The sequence below is a fragment of the Aquila chrysaetos genome, chromosome Z (genome assembly GCF_900496995.4).
Source record: "Aquila chrysaetos chrysaetos chromosome Z, bAquChr1.4, whole genome shotgun sequence".
In the NCBI taxonomy this organism is placed as follows: domain Eukaryota; kingdom Metazoa; phylum Chordata; class Aves; order Accipitriformes; family Accipitridae; genus Aquila; species Aquila chrysaetos.
In genome coordinates, this window is record NC_044030.1 from 78,479,154 (window position 1) to 78,503,748 (window position 24,595).

General features: G+C 44.0%; 2 protein-coding genes across 11 annotated transcripts in view; one reads left to right on the plus strand and one right to left on the minus strand.

Moving 5' to 3' along the window:
• Positions 1-22,795, minus strand: TPGS2 (tubulin polyglutamylase complex subunit 2). 5 transcript variants are annotated; one of them, XM_030004820.2, is made up of 8 exons: positions 22,594-22,784; positions 18,055-18,134; positions 9,161-9,248; positions 6,799-6,930; positions 5,035-5,148; positions 3,494-3,654; positions 1,284-1,555; positions 1-1,239 (listed from the first exon to the last, which is right to left on the minus strand). In XM_030004820.2, the coding sequence occupies exons 1-7, from the start codon at positions 22,664-22,666 to the stop codon at positions 1,313-1,315; spliced, it is 891 nt and encodes a 296-aa protein (XP_029860680.1). In that variant the 5' UTR covers positions 22,667-22,784; the 3' UTR covers positions 1-1,239; positions 1,284-1,312. The 5 variants fall into 5 exon arrangements, 3 of the variants coding, with proteins under 3 accessions (XP_029860680.1, XP_029860681.1, XP_029860682.1); XR_005931598.1 differs by lacking the exons at positions 1-1,239; positions 1,284-1,555 and adding exons at positions 5,626-5,873; positions 5,978-6,071 and having other exon boundaries at positions 3,536-3,654; positions 22,594-22,795; XM_030004821.2 differs by lacking the exons at positions 1-1,239; positions 22,594-22,784 and having other exon boundaries at positions 1,273-1,555; positions 18,051-18,134.
• A 268-nt stretch (positions 22,796-23,063) lies between these two features.
• KIAA1328 (KIAA1328 ortholog) overlaps positions 23,064-24,595 on the plus strand; it is a 190,781-nt gene continuing 189,249 nt past the window's right edge. Inside the window, exons 1-2 of one of the 6 annotated variants that reach the window (XM_030004500.2) lie at positions 23,109-23,175; positions 24,496-24,578. Coding sequence is in view for 2 of the 6 variants with exons in the window: in XM_030004498.2 (XP_029860358.2) it covers positions 23,064-23,175 (112 nt within the window). In the remaining 4 variants the exon portion in view is untranslated. Of the gene's footprint in view, positions 23,176-24,495; positions 24,579-24,595 lie in introns of all 6 variants that reach the window. The other 5 variants (XM_030004498.2, XM_030004505.2, XM_030004499.2 and 2 more) reach the window with 5 other exon arrangements.

The window sequence follows — 24,595 nt, forward strand, 5'->3', positions numbered from 1 at the left end:
TTCTGGAGGAAAATATTAAACTCTTTATTAAAATACTATTAAGCACTTACGGGGTGGTTTCATCTTTCTGAAGGCCATACAAATACTCATGAAATCCTCACAACATCCCTGTGAGGTAGGTTTGTCTTATGTAATTATGTGACTGTTTCATAAATAAAGGGTGATGCTGTTTAAATAATCAATGCTTATTTGAAGATGGTGACTTTGATTTCCCTGCTTAGGCACAAAATGAGTTGTTTGCTACCATGTGTTTCCAGCACATCTGAGACAGAATGGCATAGAAAAGTAATGGAATCAATCAGATGTAACTGAAAACCAGCAGTGAATGGGTTAAAGTGCAGTTCTAACCTGAAAACTTACAGTATAGAGAACAGCATCAGGGGCTTCTAAGGCTGGAGGATCTCAGTGGCCCCTGGTCAGATCCTGCCCAATTGAAAAGTGACAAAGGCTGTTTGAATGGTCAACTTTGCAAATGAATGCGTGACAAACCAAGGGGTCCTCCTGGATTATGGGACTTTTAACACCACTGACCCCCTGGCTCAGCAGTTCCCACAAGAGGAGAAAGCAGAGGCAGTGAGGAACCTTGCAGCTTCTGGCTGTCTTCAGGCTAACTAGGAAGGACATCACACAGACATAAATATCTGAAAAGATATGGCACAAAGGCCAAAAAGTAGTCTGGGCTGTAGAGGAAGTGACTAGGCCAATGCACAGACATGGAAGCCCCAGGTTGGTCCCTTTGTACCATGAATCCCAGAGCAGAAGCTGGATGGAGCACAGGGAAGTGTGGAGTTTGATTCTGTCTGAAGCAGAAGATATTTCTTTGTTCAGTGGGTTCCAGCCTGCTCCCATAGCATGCAAGGTCAGGACAGGTTTCTTTCAAAGGAGATGGCAGAAATATCTTCATATGCTGTATTTTAGCATGGGACTATTAAAGTAATGGTGACTTACATTTGCTTTCATTTCACTGCTGTAGTTGCATAGGAACAAAAGCTTCCCTATAGAGCAGTGACATCAAAGGCTTCTTTATGCCCTCTGAAAAGTACATGCTGCAAGTAGCAGAAGGGAATAAAATCAATGTCTCAAGGTTTTTCCAGAAAACTCCAGGAACTACATCCCTCCCATGTCAGAGTACATCATGGCTATATTTCATGCAAATGCTGCAATGTGTTTTCCATGGGCACAACTATTCATGCACAAGGAACTTGGTCTGAACCACTGAGACTCTGCATCAGAGAACATAGAATCATAGAATCATTTAGGTTGGAAAAGACCTTCAAGATCATCAAAACTTTATTGCAAATGCTGTCCAGGGTCAGATCTGGGGGTCTCTCTTCCTTGAAGAATTCCCAGCTAGTGAGGATGTCTTGGAGGAGGTCATGCTCATGTGACTCTTTTGGGAGCCTGCTGGCTGGGAGGGTGGTTTCTTTTTGATCACTGGAGTTTTGTTCTTGCTTTTAAATACCTTATTGGGGTCCAGCTTGTTCACAAAGGAATCAGCTTCTTCAGAGAGGAGAGCTGTGTTGATGGTTATGGGTTTATACATGTTAAACCATTGCTGAAAGGCAGGATGATGGGGAAAGAAGAGGTTAGAATCAAACTGCAATTACACACTTCCACAGTCTTCCCCCTCACCCCCGAGACCTGATTTTAATCAAACACCACTTATCAATTTGCAGTTTACAGGACTGCACAGAGTGCCTTGTGATAAGGATACACAAGGCACAGCTACAGCTACAGTCCTGGAACTGCCCCACATTCCAGACAGGGAAGAGGAGAACCAGACACAAACCTAACACTACCTTTCTTGCAGTGTAACTCCTATCAGGAGCAACTCCTGATTAAAAAACCTTAGAATTTAAAAGGCCTTATAAATTGGAACCGAACTAGTTGAACTTCTCAAAATATAGCCTCACTCCCTCTCTCCTCACATACAACAATGCAGTTTTTTTAACTCTTTACACAACGGATTTGGTGTTTGTTTCTCTTTGGCCTGATTTTACATCTAGAAGTGAACACAATAATATTTTTTTTTGGTTCCCAGATGCTACCACAATATTATGCCCTGCAGTTCTCATATCTTAGTGTTCTTCCTATCAGTTTTCCATGGACAAAGTCAGGAAATAAAACTGTAGGGGTTATGGTATTACAAATCCAACTGAAAGCATCCGCAAAGTGTTGAACAAGATAAACAAAAGATCAATACTAAAATGTAGATGACAATCTATTCATGTACTGCTTAACGGAAAACAGCTTTAATATACCACCCTTGAAGACCTTTAAAAATGATAATGGTTAACATACTAAGGAGGCTTTTAACTAACAGAGGCTGCAAATGATTAGGGAATACATGAATGATTTCACTAAGGTTTGTGAGTATACTGAACATAAAATATTCTAGCAGGAAAGTTACAGAAAGGCAGAGCACAGCTATACGCTAGAGTACCATGTACACAGCCTTGACTGATAAAGCAGCACACAGTATACCAGGGAAGACACCAGAAATACAAAGAACCAAATTCTACAGCCATTTATAGATGGGAAGTCAGCAGTGATTTTTATGAGTAGTTCTGATGTATGCACAGGGCTGAGGAAGGACCAAGGAATGTCATGCTGGTAAGACAGCTGCCATGTCTGGGTGAAGTGCAGGACACTCACTGAGACCTGCCAGACCTTGCCAACATGCACAGACACTGTACAGGTTTACGTGCTGTGTTTGGTAGTATTGTCAGATCCATTCCCCAACCTCTCACAAAGTGGAAGCAGTGTTAGAGCTGAAGGCCCAGTCAAGCACAGAGGAATGGCAGGAGCCTCTAATAGCAGGGTTCTGGCAGAACAGAATAGCAATTTTTATAACAATAATAAGGGGCTGGAATGGTCATGAGGCTGTACCTGGAGCTCTCCTGTAACTATTTCTAGGACTGCTGGCATTTAAATTGTCCCTTTCTGGGCATCATTTCTAACAAGGCATCCCTTCATGAACGAGGAGGGTGCAAAGGAATTAATGTTCTTGGCAAGCCTTGAGCTCATAGTCTTCCTCTGGGCTTCTGTCTAATGTGTAAACTGGACTTTCCTCACCACCCAGAGAACAGTAGGCTTTTGTTGGGTGCTATGCCCAGAAAACTGATCTAGACAAACCTTACATAGCTGTGGGGATGAATTGCTTTACATTTCTTTACTTGCCAGCAGTCATGGAAGTGGAGGTTTGCTTCAGAGTCAAGAAAGCAAAGAAATAATTGGGGTTCCACCACCTGCTATTAGAGGTCAAAGGTAGAGTGCAACTCCGGTGAGAAAAGCAGGGTTAACACAATGTTAGTGAATTCACTAACATAAACAAATGACTGTTAACATGCTATAGGGGAAAGACTCATGGCCTCTTCTGTGGCTCACCAGGGAGGCCCACCTGAGCCTACAGACTGCTTGTCAAAAGTTGGGAAGATGTTTTTCCAGTCTATACTTATGCAAAATACTGATGAGCTGGATCCTGCTGTCCTACCTTGGCCTGGGGGCTGACCCCATAGCTGGTGAAGGCGTACTGCCACTGCGGGAGACCCAGGTGGGTAATGAGCAGGCGGTAGTAGGCTGTGAAGGTTTTGGTGAGGAAATGCCAATACAGAGCTCTGTCCAGGAACCATATCTCTGTGTCTGGGGAGACAACTAGAACAAAACAAACACAAATTACACTGTTGCTTTGCAGTGATAAGATCAACCCCTGGCCATTGTCAGGTGGAAGACACAACATACTTACCAGAAAGGCTGCAGCTTCTAAAACGCAGCATCCCTGACTAACATAGATGATTATCCACAGGCAATGTCATTTAATGGTTAGAGCATGAAGACTGAAAAGGAATTTGATCTGCTCCCAGCCTTACTAAAAATACTCCTGCAATAGCCATTATACTCACTTTCCTCACCATAAAATGGATGCAATGCTATTCTGTCCCAACCTGGGACTGACGTGCTACATGGAACATGCTTGGACATGAGCAGCTTTGTAGTGTAAGTTCAAAGTACAATTATGGCAAACATTTATCTGCCCCACAAAGTAAAAAGCAACTAACTCAACTGTCAGTCATCTGGATTACTGAATAGGGTCCAGAGTCTGGAAGCCATGGGACTGTGTGCTGCCAACAAAAACACATTTTGCAAAAACTTTCCACAGCAATCAAATATTTCTCTGGTGGCAACATCCTTTGTAACATAAAAAGAAGTGATTTTACTTGGGAAATTGAGATGCTGAGCATTGTCAATTAAACACACTGCCTCTTGTGTTGACATCAACACCTGTAAACAATGCTCCCTCCCCTTGCCCAGGTTATCCACTGCATGTGCTAAAATCACTAACAATGGAAGGCAAGAGTACAAACCCCAAACAGTGAACAGACATGTATACACATATATCTAGTGACCTGTGCACTGTGTCAGATGACAACTACTTGGGTATTTCACTAATCACTGACAACAGTTTTCTGTGTATCTGTCAGAAGAAACAGCTCAGCTCACATCTTCCACTCTTCTGTTCAACCCTTCCTGCCAAGTTTTGACCTAGTTAGCATCTGGAGGCTCTGCATCCATGCACCAGGTGGAAGAACTAGTCTAAGTCTGTCTCAATCAGCTAAGGACCCTTTTTACCATCTACCCTTTGCTTCTAAGAAGAGTTACAGCCTTTCTCATCAAAATGTAAGGGAATTGTTCTGAGACATGCAAGTAACCAGAGATATGTTAGTGGCTGAGCTCTAGCTCTCTGTATTATTTCAACATGATTGTCTGTAGGTCATATATGAATGCTTTCCTGTTTCTGTGCATGCAGAAATCGTAAGTTATAACTCAGACTCCAACACTAGAAGGAGGGAAGATGTTAGCTGTAGTTAAGCCTCTGTAAGGTTTAGCCCCTGACTTCAGTGGAGACAGGACATCCCAGTAAATATTCATCTACAAATTGCAAGGAAGATCAGAAATGTAAGATCATTCTATACATGTGGCCTCCAGATACAGTCCATAACAAGAGATGCCTAACTTTGCTCTTTTCAGTCTTACCTGGTTTAGTGTGCTTATAAACAAGACAAACTTTCCCATTCCCGTTGCATGGGTCTAATTCAAATATAAGACTACGAGAATCAAAGTGTGGCTTCTCTGGTTTGTCTCCATTACCTGAAAACAGAAAAAAATCTTCATGAAACACATTTGGAAAACTGACTGTGACTCTGCTGCAAAGAGTCAATCTATTTGATACTTATTAATAAATCAGCTGAGGAAGAACTAAATCAAACTATTATATTTATACTTCTTGGAAAAGGTTAAGTACGCTGTCTTCAAAAAAAAAGAGAGAAAAATGTTAAATCTCCAGTAGTAAAACAAACCACAGAGTCAAAATCAGATGGCTGAAAAAAGACATGAAGTTGCCCTCTAGTCCTTCCTTAGCATAAAGCAAGATCAGCCTTACAGATATCACTCGAGAGGTGTCTGTCTCATCTTTTCTTAAAGTTCTCCAGTGTTGGAGATGCCACAATCTCCAGGCAGTCAACCCAAATCCATTGTTATCACTTAGTTTTCCTCATGTGGATCCTGAATCTTCCTCAACTGACTCCCATTACTTCTGTTCTATCCACCATCCCTTTTTTGCTCTACCTTCTTTTTTTCTAAGGAGGACAGGGAGAACAGTTTATTCTTTTTTTCTTGACAGAAGACTTTGATGAACTTGGAAACATACACATTTCTTCATACATTCCAGTGTGACATCAGCATCCTTCTCAACAGCCACACAGTCTGGCTCATATTCAACTTGTGACCCACAACCACCACAGAGTATTTCTACAGGAACATTTTGGGATCACGCAGCTGCAAGTTCTTGCAGAATATTACTTTGAATTCTAAAGCTGCTGGGGAAGAAAGGGGATTTAAGAGCTTTACTCTTCAGAAGAGTTTTCCATGAAAGTCAGGATAAGAACTCTTGTGGGGATGTAACTTTTTCTCAGTGTACCTTAGAGTACATCAGTGGAGGTTTGAGTGGCTAAATGGAAGCAGAATTTGGCCCATTTCATTACAATGGCTAGAAGATCAGGACTGCAGCCAAGCTGGAATGTGAAAAAATAAACTTTCAGCCACATTTAGAAGCTAAACAGCTATAGAGATTCAGAGATAAGACTGAAATCAAATAGCAATTTTTTAAGGAGTCAGCATGACACCTGGCTCTGTTCTTATCTTCTTAATTCTTCCAGTCTTGTTAGACTGTGAGAGCTCTGAGAAAAGGAGTGGGCTTTTTTTCTTTTTTTTCCTCCAAACTGCAGGACGCCCAGCATTTTTAGGCAGTCTGGAAACACATATTTTCCAGTGCCACCTCACACTTCCATCTATTTACCAGAGTTACTTTTCCAATTCCAAAGAGCATATCCAGCTGTCTTTTCACTACCAAGACAAAAACTGTTTCCTTTCGTTCATGTAACACCATAAGCACAGAAAGACTTCAGAAGCTGAATCACTGGAGGAAACCTCAGTTAAAAATTTAAACAGGGAAAAGGCAGAGCAGGAGGGCTGCCAGGCTGTTAAAAGAGGATGCAAATAATCCTAGTGACTGGCAGCATTAACAATCCCCATGAGATTCACAGCATACAGATCTACCTGTCAAGGCTGTAGGGGATTACTAGGACATAGAGTAGATTCAGCCCAGGAGACAAAGAAAATCCCATCTACTTGGAGTGACCTTTTCTGTTGCTATATCCATGTGCTATATCCTAATATTACCCTAAGAGAGAAAAAGGGATGAGACAGAGCACATTTTCTATCCTGTTAACAGGACCTTACCTTCCTCATCTGTGTCATCTTCCAGGTCAGCGAGTGTTGGTGCATTAGGCAGAGTGTACATAGAGGAACCCCCAAGTCGACATAGCTTCGAGACACTATTAATCACCATGGAGCCCAGGGGCATTGGGGTATCTGCAATAAGACTGATCATTAATCACATCCAGTGTCAGGAAAGCATAGGAGGTATTTCTTTTCCTTCACATCAACTCAACCTCTTCTAAAACACAGAGAGGGAGAAGAATTGGGTATACTGAACAGGCCTGGGCACTTAACCAAGTTAGGCTCCACAGGAGCAAAATTAGGCTTTTTCAAACACAGAATCACACTTACAGGTGATGCAACACCATCTCAGAGCTCTGCAGGTATGAGAAGTACACTGCTGGTTAAGCCTGTGCTGCAGCTGTTAGCCCAGTCCTGTGAAACTGGCTATTAAAAATCCTGGCTAGCTACACCCGCCTCCTCAAAACTCTTTTCCCTGCTGCTGTCCTTCCTACCAGAAACCACCCCACTCATTCATAGCTTATTGGGCAACTTGTCCTCTTCTACACTATGTACCTGCTCAGGGTGCACCCTCTTGGTTCCCACTCAAACACAGGATTTTATCAGTGTGTCAACATGTGGGTGTTTCTGAAGGAATGGTCACTTGTCTCTCCTTCTGAGGACTACTACTGCTACCAGACATCAGGTCAACAAGCACCCTGTTCAGCCATGTGCCAGTGTAAAGGGCCTCAGAAAGCACTGCTGGATGCTTGCTCAAACAAGACAGTTATGTGAGCTGCCTTGGTCTCTGTGCACTTGTGTGCCACGAAAACAAGACTCTTCAGTGGTCACAACACACTAAATCCAACTTGAAACACAATGGGACTCAGTGCAGGTCTGTCCTGCTTTCAGCTGGGATAGAGTTAATTGTCTTCCTAGTAGCTGGTGTAGAGGTATGTTTTTGAGTTCGGTATGACAAGAATGTTGATAACACTGATGTTTGCAGTTGTTGCTAAGTAATGTTTAGTCTAAAGTCAAGGATTTTTCAGCTTCTAATGCCCAGCCAACAAGAAGGCTGGAGAGGCACAAGAAGTTGGGAGGCGACACAGCCAGGGCAGCTGACCCAAAGTGGCATTCCATACCATGTGATGTCACATCTAGTATATAAACTGGGGGGACTGGGGGGATCGCCGCTCTGGGATTAACTGGGCATCGATCAGCGGGTGGTGAGCAATTGCATTGTGCATCACTTGTATATTCCAATCCTTTTATTATTACTATTGTCATTTTATGAGTGTTATCATTATCATTTTTAGTTTCTTCTTTTCTGTTCTATTAAACCATTCTTATCTCTACCCATGAGTTTTACATCTTTTCCTGATTTTCTTCCCCAGCCCACTCAGTGGGGGGGACTTGAGTGAGTGGCTGCGTGGTGCTTAGTTGCTGGCTGGGGTTAAACCACGACAACGTCCTAGAACCGTGATGTCAACTGTCTCTGAAATGAAATTCCACTTCCTGAGGAAAACCCAGTATTTGACACTCATCTCCAGAAGCGAGCAGTGTCCACAGCCCAATTTGACGATCTCACTTGAAGGCAACGAGAGCCACGATAATAGTTGCAGGGCTCCAGTGCAGAGTGAATGAACTGCCTGATTCTTGCCAAACAAGGATGGACAATAAAGCTCGGTCCTGTTCTCACTTCCACCACTGACTCCAGAAATAACTCTAGTGAATGGACTTCAGCTGGTGGAAAGCAGAATCAGGCTCTGGCACGTACATATACTTTTTAATGAGAAAGAGGCATTATCAGAGGGTGACTCTTCTTACTGCATTATGATAGCATAATGTGCTAGAGCTGCTTCTCTCTCCACTACATACCTAAATCTGAGTGTCAACAGATGGCCAGTGTATTACAGAATGGTATTTATGTCATGAAGAATTGTTTGGTTTCTAGCCAGTGTTCAGTGTACTTGTCTCTTCTGTGGAAGTCCAGCACATGCAAGCAATAGGCTTTGCCCTGTTGCATCAGGAGGGGACCTCTGATGTGCAGTCGTGTTTTTTTCCTCCCCAGGACATCTCTAAAATAGTCTACAATCCCATGCAGAACTGCACTCACTTATTAATTCAGAGGTCAGTTTTCCGTAGTCACTGATCAAGCTGCCTAGCAGAAACAAACGACTTCATTTTCTTGTGAGTTAAGGAAAGGTGATAATTTTTCATTCAAAATGACTTGGCACATGTGCTTTTGCTCAGACTAATGCAGGATACTGACAGATGTGTATTGACTGTGCAGAAATTAAGTTTGAAATGAAAGAGATTCTGCAAATGAAAGACCAGCTGCAATGAAATGAGGGTATTGGTAGAGAGGAATACATGGACTCACCATCGGTCTTCACACTCCAGGTCATCTGGAAGCCATCAGTCATAAGATAGAAGTTCTTTAAATCCTCTGGCAACATGCAGGAGTTTTTCTGCAAATCACAATCAAAGTGTTATGGGACAATTCAGAATGTGCCTCAAACCCAAAGAACAACTGAACATTGATACAGAAATATTTGCCATCAAATGGTTTCCTCAACTCTAAGATGATGCAAATCAGCTCAAATATCTTATCCTAAAACCTTGAGAGAAAACTGCAGATTTCTTGGGTCTGTGCTACTGTATTAAGATGACTTGGGTGAATTTCACAATGAGCAGTCAGTCATCACAAGATCATTACAGGATTGTGTCACGACCCAGACTGGACAGACTAGGGAGTCGTGTTTAATTCGAAATTCCCTTGGGCTAAATTAAGGTGAAACAACACCAAAAGATCAGTTAAACATTTTATTCATGACAGAAACAAACTGAACTGGGGAGGCGTGGTAGTAGGTGGCAGGGTTTCTCACAACAGGAGTTGGCATAACTACTTCTGTAAACCGTGTAACCCAGGGTAACCATCTACATCAATTCAGGGAATAAGGAGATCCCTCCTGTTGAGTCGCGAGGTTCAGAGCAGACCCCCTTGCTTTCTAGATTCCTCCTCAGAGAAGACCCTAGGGGCGGCTGGATCCACTCTTAGTCTCAGACTTGGTCAATGGTTTATGTCTTGAAATGGATGAGGTGTAGGGATTGTGGAAAAGGAAAAGGAAAGAGAGAAGAAGATAGAGAGAGAAAAAGGAAGAGAGAAAGATTTCACTGGTCCTCGGTCCAGCGTTGGTTTAGTCAGACGAGGGGTCCAGTTCCAGTGGGCTTGCACGCGAAGGGCTTCAGTTTGTGTCCTTTTATCACCCTTGCCCCTCCTTCGGGCAGGCACCCAAACTCGTCAGGTTAATGAGCAGTTTGTGAGCCTTTGTGGAGTAACTTCTCCTTCCCTGCAGACATGTCCATTGTTTGATCTTTGTATCAGAACAGCTTATCAGAACAGGGAGCTGTGCACCCTCCAGCACACCCTCCCCCTCCTGTTGCTGATGTCTGAGCTGATGGGTTTTTCACCTTGGTTCCTTGCTGTGCACGGTTTGTCTTTAAGCAGAACATGCCCCACCTCAATGTTTGAGACATTAACTCTTTCAGTCTCTCACAGATTGTTCCCTGACTGAGATGACATATCATCCTTTGACACTAACAGCCACTCCAAGATCACATATATAAGAACAACTGACTTTTTCATATATATGGCTTACAAGAGTAGAGTTTTGCTTTAAGTGAAATCAGACTAAACCTACCTGTTCCTCTCAAGCATGTATAATAGTAGCACAAGGACTCTCTTCTTCTGAGGGATTTCAGTTCCAAGCATGCGAGAGAAGCATAGACTCCATAGCTGCACATAATCAAGCGGGTTTGACTTTTCACTTAACAAGCACTATGTGTGCAAATACACATAGAGTCAGTCTCACAAACCTGCTGGTCTGGCTTCATCTCACCAAGCTTCAGTGCTTGGCTGGGGCTCCTAAGCCTGAGCCAACAGTGAAAAAGCAACTCCAGTGAGCTGCTGAGAGTGCTTCTAAGAACCAGGATCCTTCTCCTATACCTATCTTGGTTGTGGAAGTAGCCTTTCTTAACTTAGACTCTTCAGCTAAGCAACAAATATGAGGAAGGAAGGATGAAGACTTAATCCTCAGAACAACAAGAAGCCCAAAGAGCTACAGGCAATTGCAAGCACTGCTCCTGGTGACAGGAGTGGCTGCAGACCAGTGATCCTTCACTCCTGTTGATATGTCAAGAACACAAAATGAAACAGTACAGAAGCCTGACAGTTTTAAGAAGACAGGCAAAACGCACGACTAAAGGACTTATTCATTGTTTTGTTTGTAACTGTTTCAGAGAAAAAACAGATTGAAAAAGATTTAAGTGAGTTTCCATTTAAAGTATCATTAACCTCAAGACTCCAAAAGAATCAGATCCCAAAACGCAGGATAGTCTCTGATGATGCAGGTTCCACAATCTCTGCATTGACTTGTCCAAGGGCTGGACCATCCTCCTTGTGAAAAAGTGTTCCTAATTGCAGTCTGAACCTCCAAGCTGCAACTTGTGGTCATTCTCCCTTTTCAGACCGATGTGCAGACCGATGTGCTTTTACATTTGCTCAGGAACAAAGACACAAATAAGTCCCCTGAGGGTCAAGCTTTGTCATTAAATGAGGAGGATAGACAACTTCTCCTTTAAAATGCTGATCTGAGACCTGTTTATAATCACAGGACTCTGGGAGCTACATTTTACAGGGCAAATGGACAAATAATGTGAGATTTGCAATACAGCATGTCTGATAATTAAAGTACTTTTGTGACAGGATTTTCAGCCTTTTCTAAAAAAGGTGTATTTTTGTTCAGTCAGCTTTAAAGACATGCTGTTGGACACGGTCTGCTCTTTGTGAGGTGAGTTTGACACTCCAAGCAAGAAAAGATAGAATTACAAACTTTAAGAACATTTGTAGGTCAGCCTCATATAGGCTTATCTTGCCACAGATCAAGTTGTTATTCAAGTAGGTATTCACAGCCTGGCCTCAGAGGCCTGGGTGGGTTTTCGAGCAGTTAGAGAATTGCTTTGGAGAAAGCAGAGGGGTCAGATGTTAATAGCTTTCCAATACTGTGCCTCTGCTGGGACTACTTCCCTACAGCTACTAGAAAATGTAACATTCAAAGCCTCATAAAATAAAGGAAGAATATTCTAGTAACCAGTTGCTAAGGAAAAGAAACATGCACATGCAGTTCATGTAGCTCTGCTTCACTTGGGGCATGAATTTGTAACATCTTAAGAGATGCTGATCAGATTCTTCCCCATGTCTGCAACTTGTGCTTATCCTGTTGTCTGTCCTGATGTTGCCTCAATGCATTTATCCAGCAGGAGCTACCTGCCAGCTTTGCATCCAGCTGCAATGCTGGCCTCTGGTCATCAGTGACTGGCATGAGCAAGGGAAGGCGCTGGCCTCCTCCTGTCCACATCCTCTCCCTCCCCTAGGACAAAGGCAGCCCTTCTGCCTGTTAAAGCCTTATTCATAGTCACTTTCATTGAGTTGTAACAGTCCCTATTCCCTAAACTGAGGTGTATATGCCATGCAGGACCCTCTTACCCACCCACAACCTTCACTCCTGCATGTTAACTTACTTTCTAAGCATATCCATTTATGCTGACAGACTGCTACTGACAAGTACCAGATATTAATGGCTTTACCACTTGCAATAGGGCAGGTCACTTTACTTACCCCCTCAGCAAGCAGCCTGGTCACTAGCACAGTGCTTTTCTAACCCAGGTAGGGAAAATCTTCAGAGGCAACAGGTATTAAAGCAGAGAATCTGATACCGTAGAAACTTTGTTTTGAGAAGAATTTATCGTCCTTTGATAAAAGCCTGCTGACGGCTGAGGCCCTGGTGGTAAGTTTCAGGAGTTTACTAAACCACATGGACATATCTGAAGTTCTTCAAATGCCTTTAACAAACACACCTTCTTCTGTGGGTTCTTCTCAGCCCTAAATATTTATAATTTCATGCTGCGCTTTCACCACTTCCAATTTCAAGCTGTAGCTGTAAGCACAGTGACTAGGTTTAAAACTATGAAGAAAGAAAATATGACAGACCTGCTACGAAGCCTCAGAAGAGTACAAATGTTTACACAGCACTTTCAGTCCATTTCAAAGCCCTCAATTTTAACTAATCTACCCCAGCAGTAAAAAACCATATGTGAACAACTCTCTTGACTTCAGTGGGTGTTCTCCTCTAAGCAGAAGAACCAAATCCATTGGGATGACAAAATCTGAGATTTTAAAACATCCAGCGTAGTATCCAGTTAAATACTACTACAAACCGGCCACAGACCAATTTAACAAACATAGCTGATTAAGACAAGGAAAAAATCACATCTGGATAGGCCTTCTGCTCTGAATCCTCCTTTTCTGGATGGAAAGATTAACATGTGCACGTTTCTCCAAATGGCTGCTCTCCCCACTTTATTTTAGGATTCTCCTAACCATGTCCCTTTGCATGACTTTCCAAGTGATGGTGCAAAATACGTGAGTGGAAAATGCTGCACCAGAGCAGATCTGGGGTCTATAGGAAAAGACCTCTATATAGAAAGCTTCACTAATACCCATCTCTCTCATCTGATGGACAGGACTAATTGATCTGTCATATTGTGCTCAGCCACATGACCCTATGATGTCAAAACAGTGGTCTTCTGACAGCAAAGTCAGAGAAACAAGCCACTACTATATATTAAAGATGGCTTCTCAAGCTCTGTACTCCTCCTGCTCAACTGATAGTTTCCAGGTTTGTGATCTCCAGCCCCATAAAATACAATATTCCTAATAATGTGCCAGAAGTGGCTTAACCACAGCCCTGGCAAGCAGCTGTTTTCACTCCAGTCATCTGGTTATGCTCAGATAACCAGACTCATAACTCATCAGCTCATAAAACAAAATATCCCAAGTGCCCAATATGGTGTGTGAGGTCTATTTCTTTTGTTTATTGTCCGTAATATCCCCAAACAGTCTCCCAAGAAAGCACAGTCCATTGAGGATAGAGAATAGTAGAACCGGGGTAGTTTTGCTGCCAATACCTGATCAGCACTGGATCCAGAGCTAAAACACTGACATATGGCAATGCACTTAAAGCACTGTTGAAACAATGCCTCCCAAGCAAATATCCTAAAGAAATGGACAGCAATCAAAACATACAGCTCTAGAGAGACTTCCCTAAAAAACTGAATGAGTTTTATCCAACTTCTGGGGAGAGAAGGAAGGGATTTATGTCACTTCTCAGGGCTTCCAAGTAGCAGAGCACATCAGCAGCCACCTTTCTTTCTCCCTAACGTCATGCTGTTTCATGACTAGTCTGCCCTAGCTGCCGGTGTATGCAGATATTAATTTATGTAACATACTGAGACGATCTTGTTGCACGTTTTATAAATGTGATCTCAGGGGTCTCCCAGGAGATCACCTTGCTTGGGTTTCCTGCCCTGCAAGGCACAGGGCTGGGGCAGACCTGATCTCCTGCTGCAGAGAACAGGATTTGGCAATTCTCTTGAGGATGGTGCTGTGTAGCCAGTTTTTAATCAGGGTATTATAAGGCCCCACAGGAGGGGAACACTGTGTCAGAAACACTATCTACCTCCCCAGAGTCCTCCAGCCTCTCTCCTGTTATGCAGCTTGAAGAAATACACCTTTCCTCATGCACTGGTTCTTCTGGATCCACTTCGTTGCCTATCCCATGGTCAGGGCCACAAGGCAGGTTCAAGATGGGCAGATCCTGTGCTCCTGGGGATCAGAGATGGCAGGCTCGCCTAAAGCTGAGGGAGGACATTATAAGGAGGATGGCAAGAAGGACTCTTGTGGATGTGCACACCTGCACGCATGCTTTTGAGTCAAAAAAAGATATGGTAGATGCAATGAGGAAGACTTCCAGAATAGCCAGGAACCACCACCACAGTTCCCGCTGAGATCTACCTGCTGAGAGAGTTTCTAAATTGTCTGGCAACCTCACACAGCCCACAACAGGAAAGCACCAGGTTGCTTGAGGGCTTTTTTATGGTTTTATTACAGAAAAATAAATCTTCGTAGACAAAGCGCATAACGAGAAACAACAAATTTCCCATGTAGAGTTGTAGAATATCAAAGCTCCAGCAATGTCATGGGCAGGGATCACTTACAGCCAGCCAGGGGCAGTTCAGACACTGCTAACAAGCCAATTAGAGAACAGGCAAAATGACTCCCTACATTTTGCTTGGTCTGCTGTGATGCTGAGCTCAGGGATGTCCAGCTCCCCCTAACAGACTGCAATTTTCTATTTTTTGAAAACCAAAACAATGATGCAAGTGACTTATTCCTCTTCTGGTTGAGGCAAAAAAAAATGTGGTTCGGACATTGTCACTGCAGATACCAGAGTGCCTCCTAGCAATATTTTAGTATAACACCTACTTTTAAAAACTGCACGTGGAGGGGAACAGGGCAGTTGCCAGCCTAATTTTAGGAGTGGGAATGGGTTTCTAGGGTGATACACAGTTATGAACACTGGTGTTCCAGTGACCTGGTAACTGTTTCTACTCCCCCTTCTATTGCTTGTCTCACTTTCTTGGGGAAAATGTAACATCTTGGTAGATCTAAATATCAGGAAAGGTGAAAAATTATCTGTTTTTATTAAAATCTTTTGAACTGCTTGAAAGTTTTGGGGAAGCAATGCTATCCATGTAAACACTTGACAATCATATACCTTAAATATTTTTGCAGGTGTGCTGATTTCCAATAAAATATTCAGAATTGATTTCAGGTTTGACTTCCAGAAGTGTAAGACTTAACAGCTCTTTCTGCCTCTATAGAAAGCATTGGAAAAATTCTCTTCTGCTTTCCTACTGTCTTTACTGCACTGCCTCCTGTCATGAAGATCACCTTCCCCTGCAAAGCCTCATGGCAGCTAATGGACATTCAACAAGCTGATCTAAGATTTTAAAACTTCCATTGTAGTATACAGTTAAATACTAGCACAAACCAGGCACAGCCCAATTTAACAAACACAGCTGATGGAGACAAAAATACATATTGCCAGCATTATTAGAATATAATTAAAAAATGGTTGTTTTTCTTTTAAGAGTTTCTGAATACCATAGATTTTCTTTCAGCAGAAATACCTTTCCATTGCAAAACTGAAATAGGACTGGAAAAATTGCTTCTAGAAAAAAATGTAACCTCCCCCCCGCCCCGACCTTAAGAATAGAGCTTTCATCTGGTGAGTCTCAATGAAAAGACAGTTTTTCTGGGAAAAAGAATGTAATTTTGGGAATAGTTTGACCAGTTTTCCCCACATCACACCCCCCCCCCCCCCCGCAAATACTTTCATAACCAAATACGTAGAGGGGAGTTAAAAATATAGACTGTGACAAAATCTTGTTAAAATCTCAACTGTGGAGAAATGATTATGTGCATAAGTATTGCCACCTAGTGGCTACAAAAAAAAAAAACCCAAGCCCAGTGATAAAAGTGAACATCTGGTACACATAAACTTGTATTCAGATTGAAGCAGGGTGAGTTTGTGGAAAAATGAGGTACAAGTTCATCCTGGAAGGGCTTTGTGAGGAGCTGAGTGCTTTGCACTTTATCATCACTGCAGGACATGCTGTAATTGTGTGAGCTGTGTTAGATACCAGACTTCATCCGTAAAGCTCAAGAAAAAAAGGAAAAAGAATTTTAATCTAGGAAGGGAGATTTCAGGTTTTGTCAATGCAACTGGAAACAAAAGCAAAGAAATAGATAGCAAAGTCCTTCACCATTAGCAGTCCAGCTCAACTGAATCTACTTAATTTTCACTGTTTACTTCCACAATTAACTTAGTCCATCAATGCAGGGGAGGGACCTGAAATTTTGTTTTGACATCTTTGGAGCAAAGTGCTTTGGCTATAGCATTTCAAAGTTTGGATTTACAAGAATAGCTCAATTTTGAAACAAACCCAATTTAGTTCGGAGAAGTAGGAGTACCTGAAAATGAGGGCAATACCGTGTTCAGAAGAAGCAGTCCTCTCCACTCAACAGAAAAATGAGCGAATGTCACTCTGCTGCTGCTACCAGACCTGAGCTGGCTCACGGTCAGGGTGCCTCAGACTTTCCAGCCCAGTTAATGACACCTGAACAACAGCTACAGGAAATCAGGAATCAGTTCACACAAACCTGAAAAACCAGACGTTTCTGCCTGACCACAGCTGCTGGCTACTGTACAAGTTTCAGTAAATAATACAAGTTTACATCACTTACATTCTGATGTGGATTTATAAATTCTTGATAAATATCACTAATTGGGATAGGGTGTTACCAAAACTAGTGCAAGATTTTTCCCTACTATTTAGGAAAAAGTGTAAATGGCAAGGCGTCATCAAAGGGGGAGTTATTTTAAGTAGTGGTAACAAATGCAGTCTCTAGGAGTGTGTGCATTAGGGCATAGCCAGGGTTGGAGCAGAGGGTGGACGATTCATTCAACTCCATCCTCTGCCATGCCCCTTTCCAAAGGCAAGTCAGCTTCTACTGTCCTTTCCCTACATACGAGCGATACCTAGAAAGCAGTTATTCCCCCATGGTCATGGGATTGATAAACACATGTATATTCAAAAAGGGAACCAAAAATGCCATCTCTGCTCACCAGAGTCACACAACAGTATTCAGCAGCCCTCTGGTCATGCAGTCTGATGCAGTGAGGTCAACTACTGTGGAGTGAAGGTAGCATGTGTCCTTCATAGTCTTCCAGAACAGGCAATAGGACATGCCTTGGCCAAAACATTGGGTCAGTTAGCCAAAGAGGAGGTGGAAGGAGGGACTATGAGAAATGGAGGTGAATAGCTGCGGCTGAAAAGAGAAATAGCTAACTGGAATGAACTGGGTGGCTCAGTGGTATTTTCCACCTTGAGGCCTTTACCTTTAATGGCCATGAATAATAAAGAGCTTCTTCATTTTGTTTGAAAGGGAAATGGAAAATGGTTTCAGACGTGAGTCAGAACAATGTTTGTTCTCCACTGAGTCACCACTGTTGCTGCCTACTACAGTTGTGTGATTTCTTCTTAGAGTTGTCATTCTGAATATACCCACACTGATGAAGTTTCTCTAACAGATCAGGTGCATGTGATAGCCTAAAAGACAGAGTAATACCTGACTTAAATAAAAAAAAAAAAAAAAAGAAAAGCAACATCTGTTTAGGCTCTCCTGTGCTTCAAACTGGCTAACAGGCTGTCTCACAAACAAGCACAAGGTAGCCATTGCATTTGACATTCTCCATGGGCTGCTGTACTTGCAGACTAACCTCACTGCAGTATTATCATGAAAATACTCACTTGCTCCCATGAAATGATTGTGTGGCGTTCAGCTGGCTCCTTTTCCACAAATGCCACCTCAGTAACCCCTGGAGAAGTCTCTAAAAGGAAAAGAGGAGCATGTTTGCAGCTGGAACAGGTAACACCAACACAGTGAGCCAGACACTTTTGCAAGTTAACCTGACTGACAGCTGGGGAAAAGGCATTAATGACTGCAAGCATTGTGCTGGTGACTGAGCAGTCACTTTCCTTTGTCTGTAACTGTACGCAGCATTTCTTGGTATGAGGATGCCTAGTGCTGCATAAGATGCCATCCTTTGATGGTTTTTATAGATATATATATATACACACATATACACACACACACATTTTGTATTCAAGGTGTGATGTTTTGCAGGGGATTCATGGAAAAATCAAGCATGGGTTCCCGGGCAAACTCTAAGAGAGATGAATCTTTCTTTGTAAGCATGCCCTGTGGTTTCAGTTGGGTAGTATATTCTCAGCTTGACACAAGATTTGTGCAGTGTTGCTGTGAATTGCTAACAACTGTATTCCACAGACAGGCACAGTTCAACACCGGATTCAGTGGGTTTGAACAGACACAGAATCTGATCCTGCTGAAGGGATCTGCATGAGCAAACATCAGTTCTCTGGAATCCCAGCTGGACATGTGCAAATTTGTTACAAGCACTGAGCTCATAATTTATAAAAATCATCTGAATATTTTATGGGAAAGAATGCTATATAAATGCAAGATACTAATCTACATGGTTCTATCCTTGCAGGTGTGTGATGGCAGAACAGTCTCCCTTGATGTTTTACTTCATCTACAGCCAACTGAAATAGTTCCCACTGACTTCATTCACTTTGGATCAGGTCCAGAAAGACTACTAACTTGTTGTGGGAACTGCAAGCCCAGCACAGAGGGCCGTGGAACACAAGTGATCACTATGCAGGGCTTTCAAGACCAGCTCTGCTGTGAAAGTACTGGCTTCCAACGCATTCACACAGATTGTAATTGCTTTCTGGTAAAACATACACAGTGCACTGGACAGGAAAGGCAGTCACTAGAGAGCTTTGGTTTGGTTTTTATCTCCAGCACTGGGCTTTTAATTGTAGCAGTGGCATTGTCCTTGTCTGTTCTGTTGGTGGAAGAGCAGCACTCAGTTTCAGGAAGTCTAAACTTAGCTTTAATTGGAAGTATTGATTGGTACATGGTCAGATAATTTAAAAAACAAAACATAGCACCAGAAAACCAACCACCAAGTTAAAGACAGAAAAAAGAAAAAACATAAAATCATAGTAGGTCACCTAGGTAATCTGTATGGTCAAGGGCAGGCCCCAACATACAGAAGACTCTGATGTTTCACCAAGTTTCACTTCCGATACACAGATGCAAGGTGGGGGGATCTGTCTCTTGCTTAAATATAAGCCATCCTTATGTATTCTGCTTCTAAAGAAGTGTGTGGAATCAATGATCTCACCGGTCTTTTCCATCTAAGCTATGCAAGCCTTATGAGAAGTTAAGAGATTATAATAACAGAGTAGTTGTTATTTCTGTGATCAAAGAAAACAGCAGGGATGTTTAATTCATCACGCACAATGACTCGACTGGGATGACGGAAGATTAAATATCCTATCAGTCAAAGAAGATGTCTAGAATGAGAGAACTGCAACTAAAGAGGTCTGAACCAAATCCAAGATCAAAAGAAAGAGAAATTCCATCTTAAAAGCCTGAATGTTATATCAAAAATATCCTGTGGGTAAACTGAAGACCACTTTTAACAGATGTCTGTAGGTATGGATGGGAGCTCCATTAAACATTAACGAGGAAAAGAAGTCTGCCATGGGTTACTTTTTCTTCCAGATGGAAGAAATAAAGAAGCCACTGAGGTTAGACAAAAGATACAGGATAAAGCTGAACTAGTTCAGGTGACTCCTCCCTATTAACTATTATGAATTAAAATCACAGTAGACTCTGTCCTATTTTTAGGACATTTCATCTGGAAGCTTCCAAAAATGCTTTGCAGTATTAATCAGAAAGAGCCAATGTAACGTAGTGACACGAAGCTGATGCAGGAAATTGCACCATTATCAGTCCTTATGGTACTGCTAATACTGCCTATAAGTTGGATTAACTTTCAGCAACTTTTTAAAATGTCTGAATAGTTACATTCTTATCTAATAAAGACTGTAAATAGTCAAGTATGGTCCTGCTCTGGGCTGTCCAGAAAAGCTAACACCTCCCATTCAGATTTAGTTGTCAGCAATTGACCTTTCTGGAATTTGCTATTAGTCATAGAACTTCAGCAAAATGAATCACATGGGCAATGGGAAAGATGCCTCTCTTTTTTCCTCAAAGTATAATCTCCATAATGCTTGTGAGAAATCTCGCACCTCGTAGGGACTTCCACAGAGACAACAAGTTAAAAAAAACAAAACAACCCCCTCCCCCTGCAACCTCATATACAGGATTTGTTTAAAGGAGTGTTTTTGAAATGGTGCCATGAACATTTGCTCATAAAGGTATTGGAAAATTGGGCCTCAAGCTCCCATATACTCTACGTGAAAAATTTTCTTGCTTAAAAGGAGTATGTTGAGTTTCATTACATGATCATTTCTATCTCCTGAAAAAAATGTTTCACAAACTCAACAGTTAAAAGCCTATTACTGCTTTTATGTTATGGTAGGCAGAAAAGTATCTACTGGCTTCATCAGACTTCCCAAAAGAAGATTTAAAATAAGATAGTTTCTAGTGCTGCAAACTACCAAGGAAGGCACCTTTCTGAATGATATACGCTTTGGTATTTGAAAGAAACAAACACTGAACAGATTGGTAATGTTTCCCAATTAGTTCAGCAATTCTAATTAATGGTGGCACAATTTACATGCTTTGGACTACTTCACTAGGAAAAAAGTGCGCAAATTTCCCAGAAGGAGTGGAGAGACAGAGAACAGAACCAGAGTAAAACATCACTGCAATGGACTGGAGTGCGCATTGTTATATTGCAAAACGCAAGTCATCAGAGATACAGACAGAACACCAAAAAAATCCCAAACACAAACCAGTAAACACCTTCCATGTGAAAGGGATGCTACAGGACTTTCAGAGCCAAGCCTGCATTGCTATGTCTTGACGGTGTAAGTAACACACCTACCCAAAACAGTTTATATGGCAACATCACTTTTGGACACAGTTACCACCATGCAGATCTCATACATCTGAGCCTGGGTGGTGAAAATGTGGGCAGGGCTAGGAATTTTTTAAAAAGAGCTACTTCAAAGAAGCATTTGCCCATGATGGTTGATCATCAGTAGTTTCACCTTTTTAATGCTCTCACAGAGTAGAATGATAATGTTATCCGGACCTCACAGCTGGAAAAAAAACCCCAAGAAGTCCAGTAATAAGTCAGTAAGAGAATGCTGAACAGAGATTCAGGTTGAAATCCTGTCCTCACTGAAGCCCACAGCAAGAATTTTGCCCCGGTCTTTTAATCTCGTCTGTCTGAGCAGCTATCTAAAAACATGTGCAATTAGCAATACACTTAAGTTACCAGATGAAACTCACTGTCCTGCAATACACTGGCTGGGTGAGGTAATTACAGCAGTCACCTTTGGCTTTAAAATTCATAGGAAGTTCTGGAACCGCAATTTGTAATGTTGTCGTATGCAAGGCTCGGGACAGATGTACTGCTTTCCAGCCATACAAACATGACAGTTCTGTGGCCCAGGCTGCCGGCAGATGAAAGGTCTGATGCTAAAATCCTTTACACATGCAAATACTTTCACCAATTCTTGTCATTCTACTGCCAGGAATGAAGTTTTGTCTGAGAAGCCTTACTTTGAGATGTTGAACGCCTCGCACTCCTGCTGAACTTCAAAGGGACGCAAGAAGGCTCAAGACATGAGCAAAAACCTGAGATGGCAAGCAGGAAAGAGTCCCATGCTATGGGAATAAGCCGCAGGGTGACTATTTGTGGGGATTTGATCCTGAGCAGATTCACAGATTAGTGTTCTGCCAGAACACTGCACCACACCGAACTCCTTCCATTGGGCACGCTACCTGCTGACCCTAGATGACAACAGAGGCTAAGAATTATGCGTGATTTTGAATAAAACACCACCTCCTCTTTCTTTGATTTTTTTTCCCCTGAAACTGTAGGGCCCTCTCAAGTCGAGAGATGCAGGATTTCTGCCGTTGACCCAAACGCTAAGAACAAGGGCTTTGTATCTGTCCGTGTGCGCGCAGAAGCAGCACAGCTACGTCCTTCCAGAGGAGGAACCTGCGACAGCCCTGCGGCCGCCCACCCCGCACGCCCTGGGGTTGCCCACCGCTTCTCGGCTGCGGGGCTGCCAAGGGGAAGCCACCGCCGGGCCCGGCCTGCCCCGGCCCGGCCCCGGAGACGGCGACCGGGGCCGGGGCCTGCGGGTCCGCCGCGGGACCCCCGCCCTGGGCGCTGAGGGAGGCGGCCCCTTCCCGCCCCCGGCGGTTTCCGTGGCAAGCGAGTGACACCCCCGCCCTACCCCGAGCCCAGGCGGCTCTCGCACGCCGCCACTCACCCAGTATCCGTGTGACCCCCAGGGTGAGCTTGTCCAGGTAGGGCTTGATGCTGGCGGAGGGCTTCTCCTCCATCCTCCGCAGGCCCCTGCCCGGCTGCCCTCACCGTCAACGCCCCGGTAGCAGGAGAGACCGATGGGGGCGTGTGCATGGGTGCGGGGTGGAAGCGCGGGGGGGGGGTAGATGAGGGAGGGAAGGGAATGACTCCTTTTGTCCTTCCTCCCACCCCGTAGCCGCCGCTGCGCCGCGAGGTGCGCTGGGAATAGTAGTTCTCCCGTCGGATGCCTCGGCCGGCCTATGGCGGGCGGGGAGCGCCAGGCGGCCTGACGGGAGTGGTAGTTCCGCGGGAGGGCGGTCCCCTCGTCAGCCCGCGCTCCGAGGACTACGACTCCCAGCGTGCCCCTCTCCTCCGCCTGCCGGCAGCGCCCCGCGGCCCCCGGCAGCGGCGAGGCGAAGCCGGCGCCGGCAGCCAATGGGCGGCGAGCGCTGGGGGGGCGGCGGGGGGCACTCTGGGAGTGGCGGTTGTTTCAAGATGGCGGAGGTGGCCGGCGGGCCGGGCGGAGGCGTTTACTGGAGTCGGGATAGTATCCTTTCCCGGAGCGGGGGTAGCTCGGGGGGGGGGGCCGCGGCGGGTCCTCCGCCCCGGGGCTGTGCCGTGGCCGGGGGGGGCGGGAAGGCTGTGAGCTGCGAAGGGCCGCGGGGGGGGGGGATGGCCTGTCAGGGCAGGCGACGGGGGCGTCTGCGTTGGGGTTTTGGTGTGGAGAAGGCTGGAGCCGATGCGGGGCTGTGGGGCGGGGCGGGGTTTTGCGGCCGTGGCACCGGAGGTCTGGGGGCTCCGCTCGGGAGTGTGGGGGAGCTCGGCCTGGGGAGAGAGGTCGTGCGTGTGCCTGTGTGCAGGGGGTGGAGAATTAGGTGGGATTTAAAAGCAAAGGTGGCCTCTGAGAGGAGGGAGGGTGGGCGTCCACCTTCTGTGTGACCTGGCTGTGAATTCCTGGGGGAGATAAATCTGTAGGAAATGGGGAACTGGGTTCATCTTATGGAAACCTGCCAGGGAATCAACAGAGAGAAACTGAGGCTAGAGGCTGAACAGGCAGCAAGAAAAAGATAAGTCTTTTGTGACTGGTGTCTAAGCTTGATTACAAGAATAACATTTAGGATGAGCCTGTGGGGCACCTGGAGGCTGGAGGGCTTTGTCTGTGAGGGACAAGTGGGAGGCTGTGGTGGCTTCATCTGCAGAAGACTTGCAGGCTCCAGTTGTGGGAGCTTACATGGGGCTGGACACATAGATGGAGGAGGTGGTGGTTGTGGTGTTGGGGATTTAGCCTGTAAAAGCCTGGCTAGAGGGAGATGTGCTTGCCTGGTTCAGAGAACCAGAAGGAGTTGGCATTGATGTTTGGGCTCACGTGGCTGAGTTAGAGGCTTAGGTACTTGAAGACATTAGGGTGGAAAAGACGGTCTGGCCTGGCGGAAATCTAGGAGCTGACAATTTAGCTGTAGGTGTGAGGGACTTGAGGCATTGCTGTTGCTCACGCTGAGAGTGGTATTCCAGCATCAGCTAGAAGTGATTGAAAAGAAGAGTATGTGTGTATGCTCTTGTATGTATATTTGATTGCACACACACTGGAAAACAATGCACAAACGAAATGGGCCAACCATCCAGTGGTCTATTTACGGAGCATGTTGTTATGATTTCCCATTTGTGTAAAAGAAAAAAAAAATTGCCTACAGCTTTCTCTGTGATATGTTAGGGTGAAGGTTGGTAGTCACATATCAGTTTTGTTGCTACACTGTCACTACTCTGTTCAGTTGTGGAAGTGTTGATGCAGTTACAATGACAGTGTATTTTTCTCAATTAACTACTGGGGTGACAAGTTGTTTCCCATTACTAAATATGTTTTCTTGAGACCAGCAGTGGCCTCATGCATTGTGGTATTCCAAGGAATGAGGCTCTTCCTGACAACCATTTCCATTTGACGTGTTTTTGCAAGTACATAGTGTTGCCTC